Source organism: Colobus angolensis, unplaced genomic scaffold (genome assembly GCF_000951035.1).
Source record: "Colobus angolensis palliatus isolate OR3802 unplaced genomic scaffold, Cang.pa_1.0 Scaffold190, whole genome shotgun sequence".
NCBI classification, from domain to species: Eukaryota; Metazoa; Chordata; class Mammalia; order Primates; family Cercopithecidae; genus Colobus; species Colobus angolensis.
The window spans coordinates 522,699-543,128 of record NW_012115044.1 but is presented as its reverse complement, the minus strand read 5'-3'; the positions used below and the strand labels follow the sequence as shown (position 1 = coordinate 543,128).

General features: G+C 40.5%; 1 protein-coding gene across 2 annotated transcripts in view; it reads right to left on the bottom strand.

Moving 5' to 3' along the window:
* The window catches only part of SIDT1 (SID1 transmembrane family, member 1), a 90,231-nt gene that overhangs the window by 52,602 nt on the left and 17,199 nt on the right, over nucleotides 1-20,430 (bottom strand). For both annotated transcript variants that reach the window (XM_011940576.1, XM_011940577.1), the window contains exons 2-4: nucleotides 12,191-12,312; nucleotides 11,019-11,189; nucleotides 1,792-1,837 (exon numbers count right to left, since the gene is read on the bottom strand). In XM_011940576.1, coding sequence (XP_011795966.1) covers nucleotides 1,792-1,837; nucleotides 11,019-11,189; nucleotides 12,191-12,312 — 339 coding nt within the window. The remainder of the gene's footprint in view (nucleotides 1-1,791; nucleotides 1,838-11,018; nucleotides 11,190-12,190; nucleotides 12,313-20,430) is intronic.

The window sequence follows — 20,430 nt, the reverse complement described above, 5'->3', positions numbered from 1 at the left end:
TTGCTAATTTTTTGTATTTTCAGTAGAGACAGGGCTTCATTGTGTTAGCCAGGATGGTCTCGATCTCCTGACCTCATGATCCGCCCACCTCGGCCTCCCAAAGAGCTAGGATTACAGGCATGAGCCACTGCGCCTGGCCTGTTTTATTAGTTTGTTCTAAGTATATTTTAGTCCAGTTTGGGGTTTAGAGGCAAATTATTTAAATTTTTTTTCAGAGATAGGGTCTCACACTGTCACCTAGGCTAGGGTGCAGTGGCACAATCATGTATCACTGAAGTCTTGATCTCCTGGGCTCAAGTGATCTTTCTGCCTCAGCCTCCTGCATAGTCAAAGCTACACGTGCAAGATTCCATGCCCAGCTAATTTTTTATTTTTAAAGTTTTTGTAAAGACAGGGTCTTGCTATGTTGCCCAGGCTGGTCTTGAACTCCTGGCCTCAAGTGATACTCCTGCCTCAGCCTCTCAAAGTGTTGGGATTATAGGTGCAAGCCACCACACCTGGTCAGTATATCATATTTATTATAGCTCTGTACAGGACTGTTAGACTATACTATTCCTGTAGTTAGAATGAAAGTTATTCCCCCCCCCTTTTTTTTTAGGTTTCTCTCTTTGCACCTAGTAATTAGTGCTTGTAAAATATTTCTTGAAATTAAATAGTCAATAAGTGTTGAGGGTGGTATATTAAGGGCCTTTGGCCCTCTCCTGCCACTGGGTGGCAGTATATATGCATTGCAGAGACTTTCACAGACAGGAAGTTTAAAAGATGTGTGGGAGTTGGTTCATTCAGGCTTGGGAGAGCCGATTGTGCGTTAGTCACTTTCCAGTGACATCACAATGGGAGCTTAAAATCAGCCATAGTGGAGGTATTTACACCACAGAAATGGGCAAACACTACAAATCAGGGCTTTCTCTCTGAAAACCAATTGTTAACTATTTACCAGCACACCAGTGATTGTAGTATATTTACAAGTCCATGTTAATTCCAGTTTTACTACTCCAAAGCAAAACCTAAGTAGCTATTTATGACCAAAGCTATATTACAGACTAAAGAAAACATACAACAAATAAACTTGTTTCAAACATGCTATTATATAGAGTTTTGTCTTCAGAAGTTTATGAAAAAAAGGAAGGTAACTAGAAACGACACGAGAAAAACAGCCTGACTTAATCCAAGTTTTCATGTATTTATTCTATTTGTGGTTATGGTTTAATTGCAGAGCACAACAAAAATATCTAATTCTCCTAATATTTTTTGTCAACATTCTGGCTCTTTCTTTATGAGAGGAGAAACAAATTTATTACACTTATAACATTATAAACATTAAAATCTGTCTTATTTTCATTGTATTTCCAGGTTAATTAATTGTTTCTGTATCTGTTTGGTGTCAGCCTTTTACTCCCAATCCCCACTACCACTTCCCAGCTATCGGGTTCATAATGGCAGAAGTTGTGTCTCTCTGTTCTTCATCTTTGTGTCTCCAGCACCAGGTGCAGTCTAACAAAGTTCTTGGTGTATAGTGGGCACACAATTTGCTCAATGAAGGTTGAACCAAGGAACACCTGAAAACAAATAGCATGCTGCCCATTTTATATCTATTAAGGTGATATGATTAAATATTGTGTCCAAAATTCCTGTAACACAAGGAATAAAGTGGAATACAAATATACTTCAAGTTTGGAAAGGTCAAGGGCAACCCCACACGCTAACTCTACCGTGGTAACATGGTTTCACTAACAGGAAGGCAACACCAATGGGTAGGATGTTGATAACTCTTGGAACCCATTCACTTACCTGAGGTTGAGAGGGGCTGGCAGTAAAGTGAAAGGCAACATTTGTCCTGAGAAACGTAAGTGGCAGAAGGGAAAGGGGAAAAGTGAGAGAAAAGCATAAGTTAGTGAGCAAAAATTATTTATTTAAAAGAAAGCCATATTAAAGTAGACTCAAGGAGAGCTTCACCTTTGGTAAGGGGAGTTCTCCTCCCATGAAACTGACGAAGTAGACTTCATGGGGACTTGGTGGTTTCAACGCTCAAGAATGACCAGACTGGGGAAGGGAATTATTGTTTTTATGTCTTTAAATATCCATGAAGCCATATCTATATAAGGTAGTTTGTTTACTTTTGTAGCCACTTTTGCCTTGGGACTGTCTTGTGCTTGATTTTATAGTCAAGCACAGGGTTTGGGTAACAGAAGTGGGCTGAAGGAGAGAGGAAATCCAGGTTCAAGGTCCTTTAGGATATTGTAGATACTATTTTGAAATAATTTTGATGGACCCATGGCAAAATGGATCACTTTTTACCAAACACGGTGAATAGATAACCACATGGGATGGTGGCTAGGGACAGAAACATGCCCTTATTATCCCCAATTGCTGCCACACTGGCTGAAATTCTCCAAGATTTAGTTTCCTTTGGGTTAGGCATTGCCTTCCAAGACCCTTCTTTAAAATATAAATACCACCAAAAGAATATAATGAAGTTTTTTTCTCTTCAATTAGTAATTTACTGTGAATTACATTATTAGATACTTTCACTGTTCCATGTAAGACAGCAATGATCTAGGCACTGAAGAAAGGAGAGTGTGAAGAGATAGGAAGCATAAATTGGTAGCATAGAGGGCTGTCTGCCATGAGCATCTATGAAACAGTTCAAGTGTTTGTCACAAAGACAAATGTGGTCTTCTCTATAGTTTTATAAGGACTACTTTGGGCTTTTGCCTTTCTGGCTCTTGCCTCATCGTTAGCCATGAAGATCATGCACACAGGTCCACAGCAGTCTCAGACCCCCAGGCTGCTGAAACGCCACACCTGGGGGTGCATGCCCCTGCCCCTCCAATGTGCCCTGCATTTCTGGGCATCTGAACTTGAACTTCTGGGATTTCTCATTAGCTTCATCCCCTGGGGCTCTCTGAAGATTTTTTTCTTTCCACTCTAATTTTCCTTTCATAAAAATTAAATGCCTGTTTTAAAATTAATGATTTCTTTAGAAAGGGCATTTCAAGACATTTAAGCAAGAGGTGTATAATTAGAAGTGTTATTTAGAAGTCATAAAATTTGAGCACTATTTATAAAGGTAGTGACCACAACTTAGGCTGTCATTAGGCCGGGCTCGGAATTTAGCTCACAACAATAGATGTAATTTTTATATATCTACTTGCAACAGAAATCTTAATCAATATTGAGGATTGTTTCTTCTGAAGCAGAACTGAAAACTTCTGTCCGTAAGTCACCTAAAGAAGCCAAAGTGAGTGTCAAACCCAGTTATGTTTCTACTCCAGAAAGTCTTTGGCCAGAGAGTCCTTGGCCAGAGTTTGGACCTGTGATACTGTGTGTGGGCTGGGGAGAGTCCTTTCAGTAGTCTGGGAGTGTCTCCGGCTGTTACCGGGGCAACATGAGTCCTTCAACTCTCTTTGTTGCCAGATCAGAGAACAAAGAGGACACGATTTTCTTGGCTGGCAACATGACTTCTCCTGACTCTCTTATCTGCACCGTCATCTTTCAAGTCCATGGGTTCTTCATGATAGCCTGAAATTTGCAGAAGCAACCCGTATTTTTGGCCATTTTAATTTTCCCCATCATTTCAGTTTCAGTCATAATATGAAATGGATGAAGATTCGATATTCACTTTCTGTTTTGTTTCTTCTTCTTTATGTTTTATTTGCTAGTACAATGCATGCAAGCTTGTAAAACATGTTACTGTGTTTAAGACTATCATTTATGTCTGCTCTTTCTCATGGAGTCAGCAGTATATGCAAAATAAACATTGTATCTGTTGCAGGTGAAATATTCTGCTTCCTTCCACATGAACCCTAACAGAGGTGGGGAAGGTTTATTTTATTACAGGTCATTGACAACAGAACAAAGCTAACTGAAGCTCATGGATTGTTAGTTTTAGAGAAAGAAGTATAACAATTTCAACTGATTTGTTTTAAAGATTAAATACATTTTAACATGTTTATGTTACATTTATTTGTTAAACATAAGAGGCTAAAAAACAATTTTGTTTCCTTGTGTTGGCTATTTCAAGAAAGGGGAAGGCTGGGCGCGGTGGCTCAAGCCTGTAATCCCAGCACTTTGGGAGGCCAAGACGGGTGGATCACGAGGTCAGGAGATCGAGACCATCCTGGCTAATACAGTGAAACCCCGTCTCTACTAAAAAATACAAAAATCTAGCCGGGCGAGGTGGTGGGCGCCTGTAGTCCCAGCTACTCTGGAGGCTGAGGCAAGAGAATGGGGTAAACCCGGGAGGCGGAGCTTATAGTGAGCTGAGATCCCGCCACAGCACTCCAAGCCTGGGTGACAGAGCAAGACTCCGTCTCAAAAAAAAAAAAAAAAAAAAAAAAGAAAGGGGAGAAGGGAAAAAAAAATCCATGGACTTGAGAGACAGAGGTGCAGATAGGGGAGTCAGGAGAAGAGGTAGAGATGGGCCCATGGTGGGGGGCGTAGAGAGAGGGAGAAGAAATATAGACAGGAGAGTAACCAAGTAGAAGAAAAAGAAAAGAGATGGGACAAAAGACTATATAGAAAGAGAGGCAGGACAAACTCTCAGTAGTTTTTGAGGTGAGTACCAGAGAGGACTGTGAGAGTCACAGCATCTTACACATCTTGATTAACAAGCCCCTAGCACAGAGCACAGTGGACATTCAAAGCCCCTCCTTTGTTTGTTGAAGGACATGGTATCCTATTATTCACCTGAACTATGAGCTTCAGAATGTCATTTCCTGTTATCTCCTTCTGCCATCTGCCATGAACTCCCTTCAGGACTGTAGCTTTCCCAACCACCTTCTTGTCATTGGGAACCGTCCGCCCTTCATTCCTCTGGTCTAAGTATAAACTCCACACTCATGTACTAAATTCCCATTCTTTCTACCATACTCTGAGACTTTGCTTCTACAAATATCCAACTCTCCTATGAATTTAATCTGCCCTTCTACCTCTTTGTTTATAAATATATTCTAGTCTCAACCATTTTCAAAATAAATAACAAACACCCAACCCAAATGCCTCCCTTTTCCCTGGATCTCCATCCTTTAATGTCATCTTATATCCTTCCTCTCTTCACAAACCAGCTGCTTTTAGGAGTATTCCATGTTTATCTCTCTTTCATTCTTTCCTCCACCCACTGCTATCAGGATTCTTTTTCCACCACTCCCTTGAAATTGCCTCTGCTAAGGGTAACAGTCAGCTCCTGCCCTAGTCTATTCAGGCAGCTGTAACAAAAATATCATCAATTCGGTGACTTGTAAAGAATGGAAATCTATTATTTCTTACAGTTTTACAGGCTAGGATGTTCAACAGCAAGGTGTCTGATGAGAGCCTGCTTCCTCATAGATGATGCCTTCTCACTGCATCCTCATGTGGTATAAAAGACAAAGGGCCTTTTGGGGGGCTCTTTCATAAAAGTATTAATCCCATTCACAAGGGCTCCACTCTCACAACCTAATCACCTCCCAAAGGCCCCAACTCCTAGTACCATCACTGGAGATTTCAATGTGAATTTTGGGGAACGCAAACATTGAGACCATAGCACTATCTAATTACTAAATCCAGTGACTTAACCCCCTGTGATTTCTCCCACACCTCTGGCTGTGTCTACTCAGCCCCTTATGATAGCTTTAGTTTCTCAGACCATCCCTTAAATGAGAATGTTACCCACAGCCTTGTTCTTGATCAACTCATTTTAAAATGTGTATCCAGCTGCTGTAAATACCACAATAACGCCGGTGAATCTCAAGTCCCTGTGTCCAGCCCAGGGCCATCTCCTGAGCTCCAGTCACAGAATAGTGATCCCCTGCTGGGCTTCTGCACTTGATCATTCCTTGAGTACCTCAAATTCAACATGATGAGAGGGAATGTGCTGTCACTTCCCTGATCCTGACCTACTATGTCCCTTTGTCAGTAGACCTCACCAGACTTCTGACATCACCCCAGGAGTCATCTTGGACTACCCTCTTTCTATCACTTTCCACATTTGATTGATCACCAGGTCCTACTGATTCTATTAGTGTAAAAGTAACCTGCCTCCACCTGAAGCACCTTGTTTGCCCAGTGCAGCATCATTAAGAGAGAGAGAGAGAAAAAAGAAAGGAATGTTAATCTTTATTGTAGTCTCCTCCAAAATACCAAAAGGTGATTATGTAGTATGATACATAGCAAAATGGTCTAAAATTCTCTTATGCACCCATTTCTTCAAAAAATCTATTACTTTTCACAGCATGGTAGCTGAGCTATCTCACTCACACACTCTCTCCTCTTAAAACAGACTCAAGATCCCTACTTAGAAGGCTAGGGGAGGGCTGAAGGCTGCAAGTGTTCATAGAGGACTATACATTTGATTCTGCCACATGTATTTGCTGAATTATGAATTATCTCCATGTGTACTATTTGACTTGTTTTCTCCCTTACAACCTTGTTGCTGCTGTACACATTCAAGTTCTAATCATTTTTTATTCTCCCCCATTCAAATAACTTTTGTCTATTTGTCCCTCATCTTTCCTCTCTGTAATTCCTCTTCCACACTGCCACTCAAGTCATCTCTAGAAATCAGATCTCTGAATGCTATCCTGTTGCTCACAATCCTTTAATGGCTCCCATAACCTGAAAGATGAAGTTCTTCTCCATAGTCTAGCATCCAACATCTTAAAGATCAAAGTTGGGCACTGCCTGTTTCTCCAGCCCTATCTCCTGTAACCCTGTCTTGCCCAGGCATCATGTGGACCAGGCTTCTTGATGTGTTCCTGAAGACTGCACTAGTCTGCCTAACTGTAACTCAGAGCTCTCCCCTAAGTGTCATATTAGTATACATCCAACACTTTGCCAGATATCTGTACTTCAAACTCAACCTGTCCCAAAGTGAAGCTATCATCTATTCTTTTTCTTATCAAAATTCTCATTTTCTCTTAGTGGCCCCACCATCTACAAGCCACATTGACATTAATGACTCCCTCTTTTCTTTTTCCCTCATATCTAATCAAATTTCAGTAATTTCGCCTCCCCTAATATTTCAATTCACCTCCTCATTATTTATTTTGACCACTGCATCAGCCTTCTAACTTCTCTGCATCCTGTTTTGTCCTCTTCAAATCCATTCTCTATACACAATATAGACAACTGTTTAATTTGTGTGTGTGTGTGTGTGTGTGTGAGACAGAGTCTTTCTCTATGGCCCAGGCTGGAGTGCAGTGGTGTGATATCTGGGCTCACTGCAACCTTCACCTCCCCGATTCAAGCGATTCTTCTGCCTCAGCCCCCCAGATAGCTGGGATTACAGGCGTGTGCCACCACGCCCGGCGATTTTTTTTTTTTAGTAGAGATGGAGTTTCACCATGTTGGCCAGGTTTGTCTTGAACTCCTGACCTCAGGTGATGTGCCCGCCTTGGTCTCCCAAAGTGCTGGTATTACAGACGTGAGCCACTGCGCCCAGCCTGTTTAAATTTCCTAATGCCCCTTCCTAAGATCCTCCTACCCCATGATCACATGCGTGCCTGTTTCTGTGGCATCTACTGTTGCCTGCCTGCAATTTCACACGCTAGCAACACTAAACGCCTAGGCACTGGAGTGTAGAAAAAGAGTAGTGGCACAGTTGTGTGTGTGTGTGCAGAGGATAGGTAGATGGCAGGGAGTAATGCTTTAGAGCAGAGTTGTTTTAATTTTAAAGGAATTTTGTAGAGATGGGGTCTCGTTTTGTTGCTCAGCCTAGAGTGCAGTGGCACGATCCTGGCTAAAAACAGCCTCAAACTCCTGGGCTCAATCAGTCCTCTTGCCTCAGCTTCCTGAGTAACTGGATCTACAAGTGCACACCATCATGTCTGGCCAATTTTTTTGGTTTTTGTTTTTTTAGAGACTATGTTGCCTAGGCTAGTCTTAACTCCTGGACTTAAGTCATCCTCCTGCCTCAGCCTCCTGAGTAGCTGGGATTACAGGCGGGAGCCACTGTGCTCTGCTAGTACAGCTGGATTTAAGTAAATGTTTCAAGGAATTGAGAAACGTATTTAGAGAAACACAAACCACTGGGAGGAGAGTTTTAAATAGAAAGTAGAAATAGCTTGTCATAGTGAGAAGAGTGCAGGACCGAGAGTCAGAAGTACAATTTAGCCTTAATTTTGCCCTTTCCTAGCTGTGTGAATTTGAACAAGTCACTTAACTTCTCTGGGCAGCAGTTTGCTCATCTGTTAGAATGAGGTGGGTGGATTAGATTCTCAAAGGTCCTTCAGTTCTTAAAATGTATGATTCTAGGGGAAAAAAATTCCCAAGAGGTGTTCTATGTACATTATAGTCTGCCATTCAAAAACGTACAATAGAAACTTCGATCTTAGAGATTTCGAATTACTTTTTCAGTGTTTTCTCTCAATTCCTGAGCCCAGTTCTCATCACAATCCTCAGCATTTCCCCACTACCATCATCCTTTGGATTTCCAGGTCACCAGCCAGGCTGGTGTGTAAATGTGTGATTTTGAAATGCTTTTAAAGTCTGGTTGCTGAGGCTAAGTCATATTATGAGGTAAAAACAGAAAACAACATGAGGGAATAGATTTGCAATTTCATCAGCATGCATATAATTCATTAACACTCGCTACAGTTGTGACCTTATGACTTCATTTTCACAGAATTCAGTTCTCAAAAGGTTCTAATTAACCTTACAGAAGACCATTCCTACAATTCAAATATGCTACCACCAAGTGACACTGCCACTGCTACCAGGTGACACTTGATTGATTGATTAAAGGCAGAGATCAGTTGATAAAAGCAAGGCTTCTCTGCAGTTCAAACTGCACTCTATGCAAGTACTGTAACATGTTATCACTCCCATCAAATGTGTATTCCCATATGGTTAAATATCACAAGTAGATTTTCAAATTACTAAATTAGGCCAAGCATGGTTGCTCATGCCTGTAATACCAGGATTTTGGGAGGCTGAGGCAGGTGGATCGCTTGAGTCCCAGGGATTCGAGACCAGCCTGGGCAACATGGTCAAATCCCGTCTCTACTAAAAATACAAAAATTAGCCGGGAGCGTGGCACACACCTGTAATCCCAGCTACTTGGGAGGCTGAGGCACAAGAATCGCTTGAACCCAGGAGATGGAGGTTGCAGTGAGCTGAGATCGTGCCATTGCACTCCATCCTGGTGACAGAGAAAGACTCGGACTCAAAATATATATATTAAATTAAACTGAAGCACCATATTTAGAAATTGCTTTAGGGTAGTGGTTCTCAACTCTGGCTGCACATTAGAAACACCTGGGGAACTTCAAACAATTGACCAGTGCCCAACTCTCCCCTAGGGCCTCTGACTTAATCGCTCTCAGTGGATCTTATTCATCAGAGAGTCTTTTTCTCCTTGTTCTGGTGGAGGATAGAGTGTTCTTTGCTCTTAAAATTATCATGTCACCTTTTTCAACACCAGAATTAATGGAGGGACTTGAAAAAAAATGCTGTGACTACTTCTCCATTCTTCTGACCATTCATTCATTTATCTGTCCATGTTTCTGTATGGGTATAACACTATGTCAAAGAGTGTAGAGAAGACCAAGATAAATATTTGAGTCCTATTAGCAACTCTACTGGCTACAGATGTCTTTATAAACGGCCTTAAATTTAAGGAGAACTTTACTGTAGAGCCAAACATTCTGATCAGAAAAATAAGCTGCAAAACAGTGACATGTGCGATTTTGAAATATTCTGATTTTTTTAAAATTAACTTTTTAATTGAAATATAACAAACATGTATTATAGAAAAGTGTGCAGTTATAAGTATATATTTGAATAAATTATCATCAAACATAGCCATGCACTTCTATCCTCCCCAAAGGCACCACTATTCTGACTTCTAACATCACAGAATAGTTTTGCCTACCTGTAAATTTTATATAAATGGAATAAAATAGCATACATTCCTTTTGTCTGGCTTTTTTTTTTTTTTGAGTCTCACTCTGTCACCCAGGCTGGAGTGCATGGCATGATCTTGGCTCACTGCAACCTCCCCCTCCTGGGCTCAAGCATTCTCCTGCCTCAGCCTCTGGATTAGCTGGGACTACAGGCACCTGCCACCCTGCCCAGCTAATTTTTTTTTTGTATTTTTAGTACAGACGGGGTTTCACCATGTTGGTCGGGCTGGTCTCGCTCTCCTGACCCCAGGTGATCCACCTGCCTCAGCCTCCCAGGGTGCTGGGATTACAGGCGTGAGCCACCGCGCCTGGCCTGGCTTCTTTTTCTCAACATTGTGAGATGCATCCGTGTTGTTGGGTGTAGCAATAGTTTGTTCATTTTTATTTTTGTGTAGTATCCCACTGAATGAATACCACAATTAGATATCTAGGAGTTGGGTATAGATCAAAGGAGTGGAATGTAGGCCTTTCAAATTATAGCAATTTGGTAGTTGTAATGGAATCCCATTGTGGTTTTAATTTACATTTCTTATAGCTAATGAGGTGGTGTTTTTGTTTGTTTGTTTGTTTGTTTTACTATTTGGGTAGCTTCTTTAGTGACGTATGCAAGTCTCATGCTTATTTTTTCGATGAGCTTGCCTGTTTATTTTAGTTTTTTAAAAAACGGGGGGAAAACAATATTAGTCACACCGAGAAAGGACAAAGCGGCATTCCTACCTACGTTACTAACCTGGAAGGAGAAAGCAGGAGTAATAATAGGGACAAGAAAAGTAGCTTAATGTCTTCCCTAGAACTAAAACAAAACTTCCTTCAGGACTGTGGCACCGGTTGGGAATACAAAAGTATTTAGTCACCAGTCATTCTTGCCTGGGCTTCAGGTTGGACAGGACCCTCACACTGATCCCTGAAAACAGATTCACCTATGAGGTCAACCACTCTCACCTTCTGCACTCCCACTCTTTTGTATAGATTAAGGCCCTGCTGCTCAGTTATGGGAAGGAGAGTTCAGCAAGTGCTGAAATCCTACGCTAAGTGGGTAATTTCCTTCGAGAGTCCCAGTCTGTAAGGATGGAAGATGAATTGAGCATCCACAAGCACAGGAAGCACAGACACGTAAACAGAGAAAGTCCCACTTACCGGAGCTGGAAGTGCTTGAGCTTGGTAACTAGCAGTTTGTACTGGGCACCCAGGGGTGCCATGGATGCTACATCTACAAATATCAGTTGCTCCAAGGGGCCCGTCTCGTTGGTTGCTTCTGAGGGACATAAGGTGCGGCTCACTTCTTGGTAGTTGTAGCTCCTCTGGTATCTGAAGCAGCCAATATAGGGGGAAAAAATAAACAAGAACAAGAAAGAGACTCAATGAATGAGTAGGGAAAGGAGCCTATCTCATTTTGCTTCTCTCCAAATTTGTTTTCAAGTCCTTGTGTTTTGAATTTTAGACTGGAACTATCAATAGTAATTTTAGAACTCGTGTTGTTGGCATTGGGTTGTATGATATAATAGCAGGGATATGAGGACTGTTCTGTGCTGACTAGTTCACTTGAGCGGCATCTACATTACACTAAGCCATTCTCCTAATTCAATGAGGAATAAATATCCAATTTGAGGGGGAAACTGGCTTGATAAAACAACCAGCTGATTCCCATTTTCTACTCTTCAAACTATTGCTAAAATAGAGAGTAAGGAAAGCCCTGGAGTCCAAGTCAAAGCTATCAGAGTCAGTATTTCAGTCCTTGAATTCTTCAACCTTTAAAAATAATGTTATGCATACATTTTGCATGCCTTCCAAGTTTTTTTTATTAATGCAGTAGTATCTTATACACTTCTCCCCTGCAAAAATAGAAACTCAAGGAGGGCAGGCACGTTGTTGTTTTTTCACTGCTGCATCTCCAGCACCTACCACTTAATAGTGTTCAATAAATATTATTGAATGAAGAATGCAGACACACGATGGGCATTTTGAAGAACAGGGGAAGAGTTACTCATTTATGTTAACTGCTGGACGTAGCCCATTGGAGGGCTATTGGTTGACCCAGTACCCAAAAGCTACAGAGTATCATAGTATGTTTTTAAATTGGTAAAAGCTCTTCTAGGTGTTGCCAATCTAGGTAGAGTGCTCATTTAAAAATTGAACAGAGCGAATAGGTCAGAGAGTGCACCATGATCATTATTTGCACTTTGTATGCAGAATGTCTTGACATTCCAAACATCTGATTTTTTTCTTTCACTGGGGAAAAGATCAATTAAGTTCTAGGACACTGAAGAAAACCAAATGTAGTGAAGTTGCCTGGAAGAAAACCCACTTACAGTCCTTGGAAGAGCAGAGGAACCTGCCAGGACAGCACCTCTTTCTGCTGACGAACTACAACAAGGACCGGGTAGTTGAGATTCTCAGAGGAACTGCTCACATACACCCTCACGGCGGTCACCTGCATGGCAGGGGAGAAAGAGGTAATGCAAAACGTGCACACGCACACACACACACACACACTATAGTTGCCCTATGAGGTTCAGAAACACTTTAATTTCTGACATTTGCTTCTCAGGATAGGTAATCCAAATGCCCCAGTTGTTTCTCTTCATTCATATTATAACCAGAGTGGGTCTCAACCTTGATTGCACATTGAAATTGCATGGGGAGAATTTTTTTAAATGATGCCTAAATCCAACCTGCTAAAATTTTGATTCTGTTAATTTTAGATGAGACCAAATTATAAAACCTTCAAACAGCAAGCTGAGGAGTTTGAACGGAGCAGGCAACACAAGATTTTGAGAATGAACCCTGAACAGAAAAAGAAAGATACTGATGTGTTTTTCTTCTTATTTGAATATAAATGCTAAAGATACTAATATCTAAAAATAAAACAACACACACAAAGCCACCCTCCTTCAAAAACAAATCCCATGAGACCTTCAATTGCTGAAAAACTTTAATTTTGGGTTGGTAAATCATTCTGTGTTTCAAATCAAAATGTTATGACCACACTTTATTAAAGCCTAACAGATGGCCTGATGCTCCCACCAACAATAAATCATGACGCTTCCCCAGCAACAGATATCAGAGGGCTGAGTATTCTTCTTTTTCCCTTGCTCTAAGGTATAAATCAATCCTTGACACAAAATGCTTTTTTATGTCAGTAACTCCATAGGTCTTTCTGAATACATGCATATCAATCCAAGAATTTAACCCTATTATGGTTATTTTAAAGACAGGAAAGTGAATGTGACTTTGGATCTAGATGGTGTTAGTGTTTTCTTTCTTTCTTTTTTTTTTTCTTTCTTGAGACAGAGTCTCCCGCTGTTGCCTAGGTTGGAGTGCAGTGGTGTGATCTTGGCTCACTGCAACCTCCCGGGTTCAAGGAATCCTTGTGCCTCAGCTTCCCAAGTAGCTGGGATTACAGGTGTGCACCACCATGCCAGGCTAATTTTTGTATTTTTAGTAGATACGGGGTTTCACCATGTTGGCCAGGCTGGTCTTGAACTCCTGACCTCAAGTGATCTGCCCACCTCAGCCTCCCAAAGTGCTGGGATTACAGGTGTGAGCCACCACACCTGGCCTTCTTTAAATTTTTGTAATACCATAGGCAACATGGAAGAGAACAAAATAGAAGAGAGATAGGGTGAAAACAACAACAACAACAAAATTTAATCTTCCACATGAGATTTTGTTTTTCTGATGCTTTAGTATTCTCTTGAAAACTTCTTTATTAGAAGAAAGAAAATGAAACAAGAAAATCCTGCAATTAAGCCCTAATGATCTATCGCAAATTCAAAATGGAAATTAGGAGGAAACAGAATAGCATAGATGTCATATACTGCCATTTGGTTCTCATATCATTCTCCTTAAGCCACTGCATTGCTTTTTAAATGTTAAAATAGCCCAAGAGTAACTTACTAATTTGATAGAAAGTGTTTGCCCTGAAGGGAGAGTTTTCTTGTGCCTACACTCTACATGTTTCCATGGAAATTATGCTGCAGCTGAAAATTGCCACCATATCTCTAGCGAGACCTCTTTCTTAAGCTCTGAATCTTTCACAGGCACCTCACACTCAAAGCATCTGAAATGGAATTGATCACTCCCTTCACTCTTAACTTTAATTTCTTCTGAATTCCCTTGATTGTTGAATGGCCCCACCGTGCAGCCATTCATCAAAGCCTGAAACTGGAGATTCATCCTTGATTGTTGCTTCTTTAGTTCCTTTGATTCTATGTCCTTAATACCATTCACACCCAGATCCTCCCCTCCACCCCCAGTGACACTCTCATAGCTCAGTCCTGCACCACAGTGACCCTCCTTGGCAGCCCCTATCTAATCTTCCGACTCCAGGGCTGCACTTGCTAGAAGGGCAGTTTCATCTGTCATTCCTCATTCCCCTGTTGAAAAGGCCTTCAGTGGCTCTGAAGAATTTTTGGATTTACCCCAAGGTAACAAGAATACTATAATGAGTGCTCATATACTTATCATCCAGTTTTAATAATTACTAACAAATGTATTTTATTTCATTTATACCTCCTATTTCCCATACACCCCCACCACTGGATTACTTGAAAGTACACACCATGCTGGGCCCGGTGGCTCACGCCTGTAATCCCAGCACTTTGGGAGGCCGAGGTGGGTGGATCACCTGAGGTTGGGAGTTTGAGACCAGCCTGACCAACATGGAGAAACCCAGTCTCTACTAAAAATACAAAATTAGCCGGACGTGGTGGCGCATGCCTGTAATCCCAGCTACTCGGGAGGCTGAGGCAGGAGAATCGCTTGAACCCAGGAGGCAGAGGTTTCAGTGAGCCAAGATTGTGCCATTGCATTCCAGCCTGGGCAACAAAGAGTGAAACTCCATCTCAAAAAAATAAAAAAAAAAAAGAAAAAAAGAAAGAGGTACACACCAAAGACCGCATAATTTATCTGCACCACAGTTCAGTCTATATCTCTAAGACATGAAGCTTTCTCTTTTGAAGTTAAATACAACACCATTATCCCACTTGATAAAATTAATAATCCTAACAATTACTAACATCCACATAGTGTTTGAATTTTTTCAATTGTTTCAAAATTTTTTTCCAGTTAAAAAAAATTGGGCACAAACAAGACCCGTATGTTGTAGTTGGTTCATACGTCTTTTGAGTCTCTTTTAATGTAAAGGGTACCCCTCTCTCCTTTTTGGGGACACTTGTTTGTTAAAGAAAGCAGCTCACAAAACAGCATTACAAATCTGTAGAAGAACCCACGTTCCGGATTTTGTGGATTGCACCCCACAGTGTCATTGAACAGGTTTTATTGATCTCCTGTATTGCCTGCAAACTGGTAGTTAGATCTAGAGGCGTCGTTAGATTCAAGTTGTCAAATTTCTCAATCTTTTTCGTGAATTTTGAGTCATAGTCAAGGAAGTTTTCATTGACTTCCTTGTTACTGAAGAATTTCAGTTCCCGGTTACTGAAGAATTTGCTCATACTTTCTTTTAGTATTTTATGGTTTCATCCTAAAAAATTATTTAAACCTCTAATCCCTTTGTAATCAATACTTGCATGTAGTATAAGGAGTGATTGCAATTTTATCTTTGTTTCATACGGTTCTCCAGTTATTCCAACATCACTTACTTAAAAGTTCACCCTTTCTCCATGGATTTGAATCCCTCAAACCTCTTCTTGATGTCTTCCGTGCCTTCGTCTCTAGTTTCTTTGCTTACCAACACCTCCACTGTCTTGTCATGTCCAATTACTATTTCTCAAAAAGGTTATGTCCCCAGTGTTGACTGGCCTTGGATATCTTCCTCATTCTTAAAGTCTTCCTTTAGGAAGTCTTCCCTAACATTTTCCTACCCTACCAAATAAGTGGTGTCCCTCCCTTTTGTGAGTGTGCTGTGTGGCCTCTGATTACCTCTATATGGTATCTCTACCACATATAGCATCCTTAAAATGTAGTCAACTTTATTATTTTTCTTGGTCATTTCTTTTATCACTTAAATTGAAATATAATTCATACATCACACAATTCATTCTTTTAAAGTGCACAATTCAGTAGTTTTTAATATATTCACCAAGTTGTGCAACCAACACCATTCTCTAATTCTAATATTTTTCTCACCCCAAAAAGAAACCTGTGCTCATTGGCAGTCACTCCTCATTCCTTCCTTCCCCCAATCCCTGGCAACCACTAACCTAATTTCTGTCTTTATGGATTTGCCTATATTTCAAATAAATGGAACAATGTGTCCTTCTGTATCTGGCTTATTTCCTTAGCATAATGTTTTTAAGGTTCATTCATGTTGTAGCATGTATCAGTACTTCATTCCTTTTTCTTACTAAATAATATTCCATTGCATGCACATACCACATCCTGTTTATCCATTCTTCAGCTGATGGACTTTTGGGTTGTTTTCACTTTTTAGCTGTTATAAACAATGTTTCTGTGAACATTTGTATACAAATTTTTGTATGAACATATATTTTCCATTCTTTTGGGCATATGCCTATGAGTAGAATTGCTGGGAGACACGGTAACTCTATGTTTCACTTTTTGTGGAACTGCCAAAATGTTTTCCAAAGAGGTACATCATTTTACATTCCAGTGATTTACCTAGCAAGCAATATATAAGGGCTCTGGTTTCTCTACATCCTTGCCAATACTTGTCACTACCTTTTTTTTTTAATATAGCCATCCTAGTGGGTGTAAAATTGCATCTCATTGTGGACCACATGATATTTAAACTACTAGTTTACCTGCCTGGCTCTTCTAGGAAGCTGCAAACTTCATCTTTGGCATCCTTAGTGCCTGGCAGAGTGCATTAGCTTAGAAGTAGGCTCACTTTTGAGGCTGCAATACAGACACTCACCAGCATTACATAGCATGTGTTTTTAGAGCACACTTTGGTCCGGCTTAAAAGCTATAGCAGTCAGAACTGAGATAAAACCTAAAGAACTTGTCTGCCTCCCTTTTTTCACCTAAGATGCAACCTCCTCCTCCCTTCTTAAGTACTTAATGTCAGATGGGATTTCCTTCAATCTTTTTTTTCACACTTTGATCTAAGGCAAAGATTTTCAAATTTTAGTGTGCGTTTTAGCAAAGCAAATCCCTCAAGTCAACCCCCAGCATTTCTGACTTGGCAGATCAAGAATAGAACTTAAAAACATAAATTTTTAGCAAGCTGCTGGGGGATTCTGATGTACATGGGTGGGGACTAGACTTTGGAAAGGATTGTTCCAAAGAAACCATCTAATGGATAACTCCATTTGTCAGCAACTCGCCAACTGCCCATTGTTCTGAGATGTACATCCATGAGGTCACCAATGTTAGAGCTGGTCTGGAAGCTGGTGTTTGTTGAGGCTGACACTGGACTGGCAGAACAGATGTATCACTGCCATGATTATCCCACTTCACTGTTCATCTCCACACCCTCATTTTATTCCTGGCCTGGCTTTTGCAATCCACTTAACCTTTTTATTATTTAATGATGTTCTTACTAGTCATAATAAAAACAAACTCAGAGATACTGGCATAATAAATTGCCAAAAATACGTTAGAGAAGGAGCTAGAAGACATTGGACAGTTTTTCAAGATGAACAGATAGTGGATTACCCCCAGGAAAGGATAAAGAGCCCTGATCAAAATTTGCTTTGCCTTTCCTGAGGCTAATATGTAGCTGAGAAAATTGGATTACATTTGCAGCAGCGAAGAAAGCTGTGTAAAGGCAAAACTAAATGAAGGACAGGGTATTGACCATGCTTAATGGGCTCTGACACCTTGTGAAAGGCCATTCCTAAGAGCTAAGATTTTTCCTCTTGTTGCTTTTTCCTGTTGTCATGACAACAAGAGCACTTTTATTGCATAAATCTGGTTTGCTTTGTGTGTTTACTACAAGCAGGAAATTGAATTATAGCTAGCTAAGAGAGAATTATTTAAGTACTTCCATCTCTGATATTATATAGATCACAGTTATGAAAGGTCTTAAAGCTTAGAGACTCTCCTTTTAATCTTTCAGCATGTCAGTAGGGAAAGGTTCAAAATTATAAGGAATATATTTCTGTTGTGTAAAAGAATGGAAATGAATTCAATTCAAAAATCTAGTTTATTTTTGCTAAAATAATGAGACTGCAGCCTATATTATTTGGAATATTAGATTAAGAATCAGAGATTATTGGTTTCCATTATTCAGCACACCACTGTTTTCCTGTATGATCTTGAAAAACTGATTCCACTTGTAAAAAAGCTACAACAGTATCTGCTGATGGTCCTTTTTACAGATGTTTAACTGTTTGAGTAACCGCGCTGTGTTTGGTTGTGTTTGCTGAGTGTACCTCTGCAGGCTCCTCTTCCCTCCCTCCCTCCTGTCTTTCCCATGCTCCCACTCTCATCCATCAAACATTTACTGAGGATTTGCCCTGAGTCAGGAGCTATGGGAGGTGCTGGGGATATTCTAAAGGCAACCGTGCTCTCGAGGAGGCTTACAATCTAGTCAGAAAGACAAATGGAAAAGGCACCAATAACTGCATAATGTGATGAGTATGATGGTAGCAATGTGAGCAAGTACTGTGGGTACACAGAGGACAATGTGATTACCCCAAGGGGAGTCAGGAAAGCAGCACAGGCTTCCTACAAGTTGGGCTCTTCCACATAGGTCCTGCCATTGTCTGCTTGATGCATAAGACCTTCACTCAGTGTTGGAAAACCTTACATCTGGGAAGGTGCTTAGGGAGACCATCTACTCCAATGTACAGAGGAGGAGCCTGAGATAGACATGATGGCACCTCTCCAAGGATACTCAGCGATGGAAGAATCATGACCAGAACCCAAGCCTGTGTTCCAATCTCCACACAATGTTTGCTCAGAAGATACTGCCATCACTGTTTTGAATCCCTGGCTCCACTGTACCCAACTCTGTATCATCTATTATTCTACTATGAAATGAAGAAGCTATGTAAACACCATACAGAAGGGGAAGAGACAAGCCACAGACTAGGGATGTTTGTACATATAAAACAGGCAAAATATCAGTGTCTTGAATATATAAGGACCCTTAAAACTCATAAGAAAAAAACAACCACCAATGGAAAAAGTGGGTTAAGGATATAAACAACAACTGAAAAGAATGACCAGACCAGGCGTGGTGACTCATGCTTGTAATCCCAGCACTTTGGGAGGCTGAGTTGTGTGGATCCCTTGAGCTCAGGAGTTCGAGACCAGCCTAAGCAACATGGTGAAATCCCTGTCTCTATTAAAAAAAATACAAAAATTAGCTGGGTGCAGTGGCGTGCTCCTGTAGTCCCACCCACTCAGAAGGCTGATGCAGGAGCATTGTTTGAGCACAGGATGCAGAGGTTGCAGTGAACCAAGATCAGGCCACTACACTGCAGCCTGGGCAATGGGAGTGAAAACCCTGTCTCAAAAAATATTTAAAAAAAATAATAAAAAGAATGACCAAAGAATCTGTGAAAAGATGTTCAGCACTTACACTCATCAGAAAGGTAAAGCCTCCCAAGTATTGACAATACCATGTTTGCAACATGCAGAGAAATAGAAATTTGCATATTGCGAATGAAAATGTTATTTGGTGCAATGACTTCAGTCAGTTGCCAATATCTACTACAGTTGAAGATGAGTTCGCATTACATCTAAGCATTTCCATGACTAAGTTTAGGCACAGGAAAATTCTTACATATGCACAAGGAGTCATAAACAAGAATGTTCACTGCAAGCATTGGTTGCAGCAGTAAAATTTGGAAACAACCTAAATGACAACCAAATAAACTAAATAATAGAAGTATGAAGAGATAAATTATATTCATGCAATGAAATGCTATACTGTGGTTAAAAGCAAATGAACTGAAACATGGATCAGTATGGATAAATCTCAAGAAGATAAATTGAGAGAAGAAGCAGGTTGCTGAAGGAAACATACTTAATTTTCTCATTTATTTAACTTTGTAAACAAGGAAAACAATGCAACATTTTTATTTGTACATCTTCAGTAAAATATATATACTCAGAAATGATAAACATCACATTTAAAATAATGGATTTCAAGAATTTTGAAGGATCTGAGACTTTACTCCTTTGCCGCAGTGTCATCGATACTGGGAGAAGAACATCTCCTGGGTTGGAAACAAGTAATTTGCTGACTCTTGTCAGGGTAAGCAGCATTAGCTTCACTTCTTCTGGTCCCCCAGTACTATGAAGGTGACATAGATGGGTCCAGATGGATACCTACCTACATGCAGGGGGTTGCACTACAGGAGAGGAACCCTGAGCTTAGAAAACCCAAGTTTTTTATAACAGACAGTAAGTCTGTCTTTCCTTTAGTCCACAGGGAGATATCGTTTGCTTTCTGAGGCTGTTTGCTATGCAAATATGCTTGAAATGATAGTATTTTAAAAACTTCAGTTGGTGCCTTCCTGTAAGATGTGCAGAAATCAAGAGAACCTATGAAGGACTGTCTCCCCAAAATGGTCACTTTTAGGGATGGAGGAAGAGGATGAGGGTGAGGAAAAACAGGAAATATATTATCCTTTTATTTCTTAAGCAGAGTGTGAGGCACATATGTGCTTGTTAC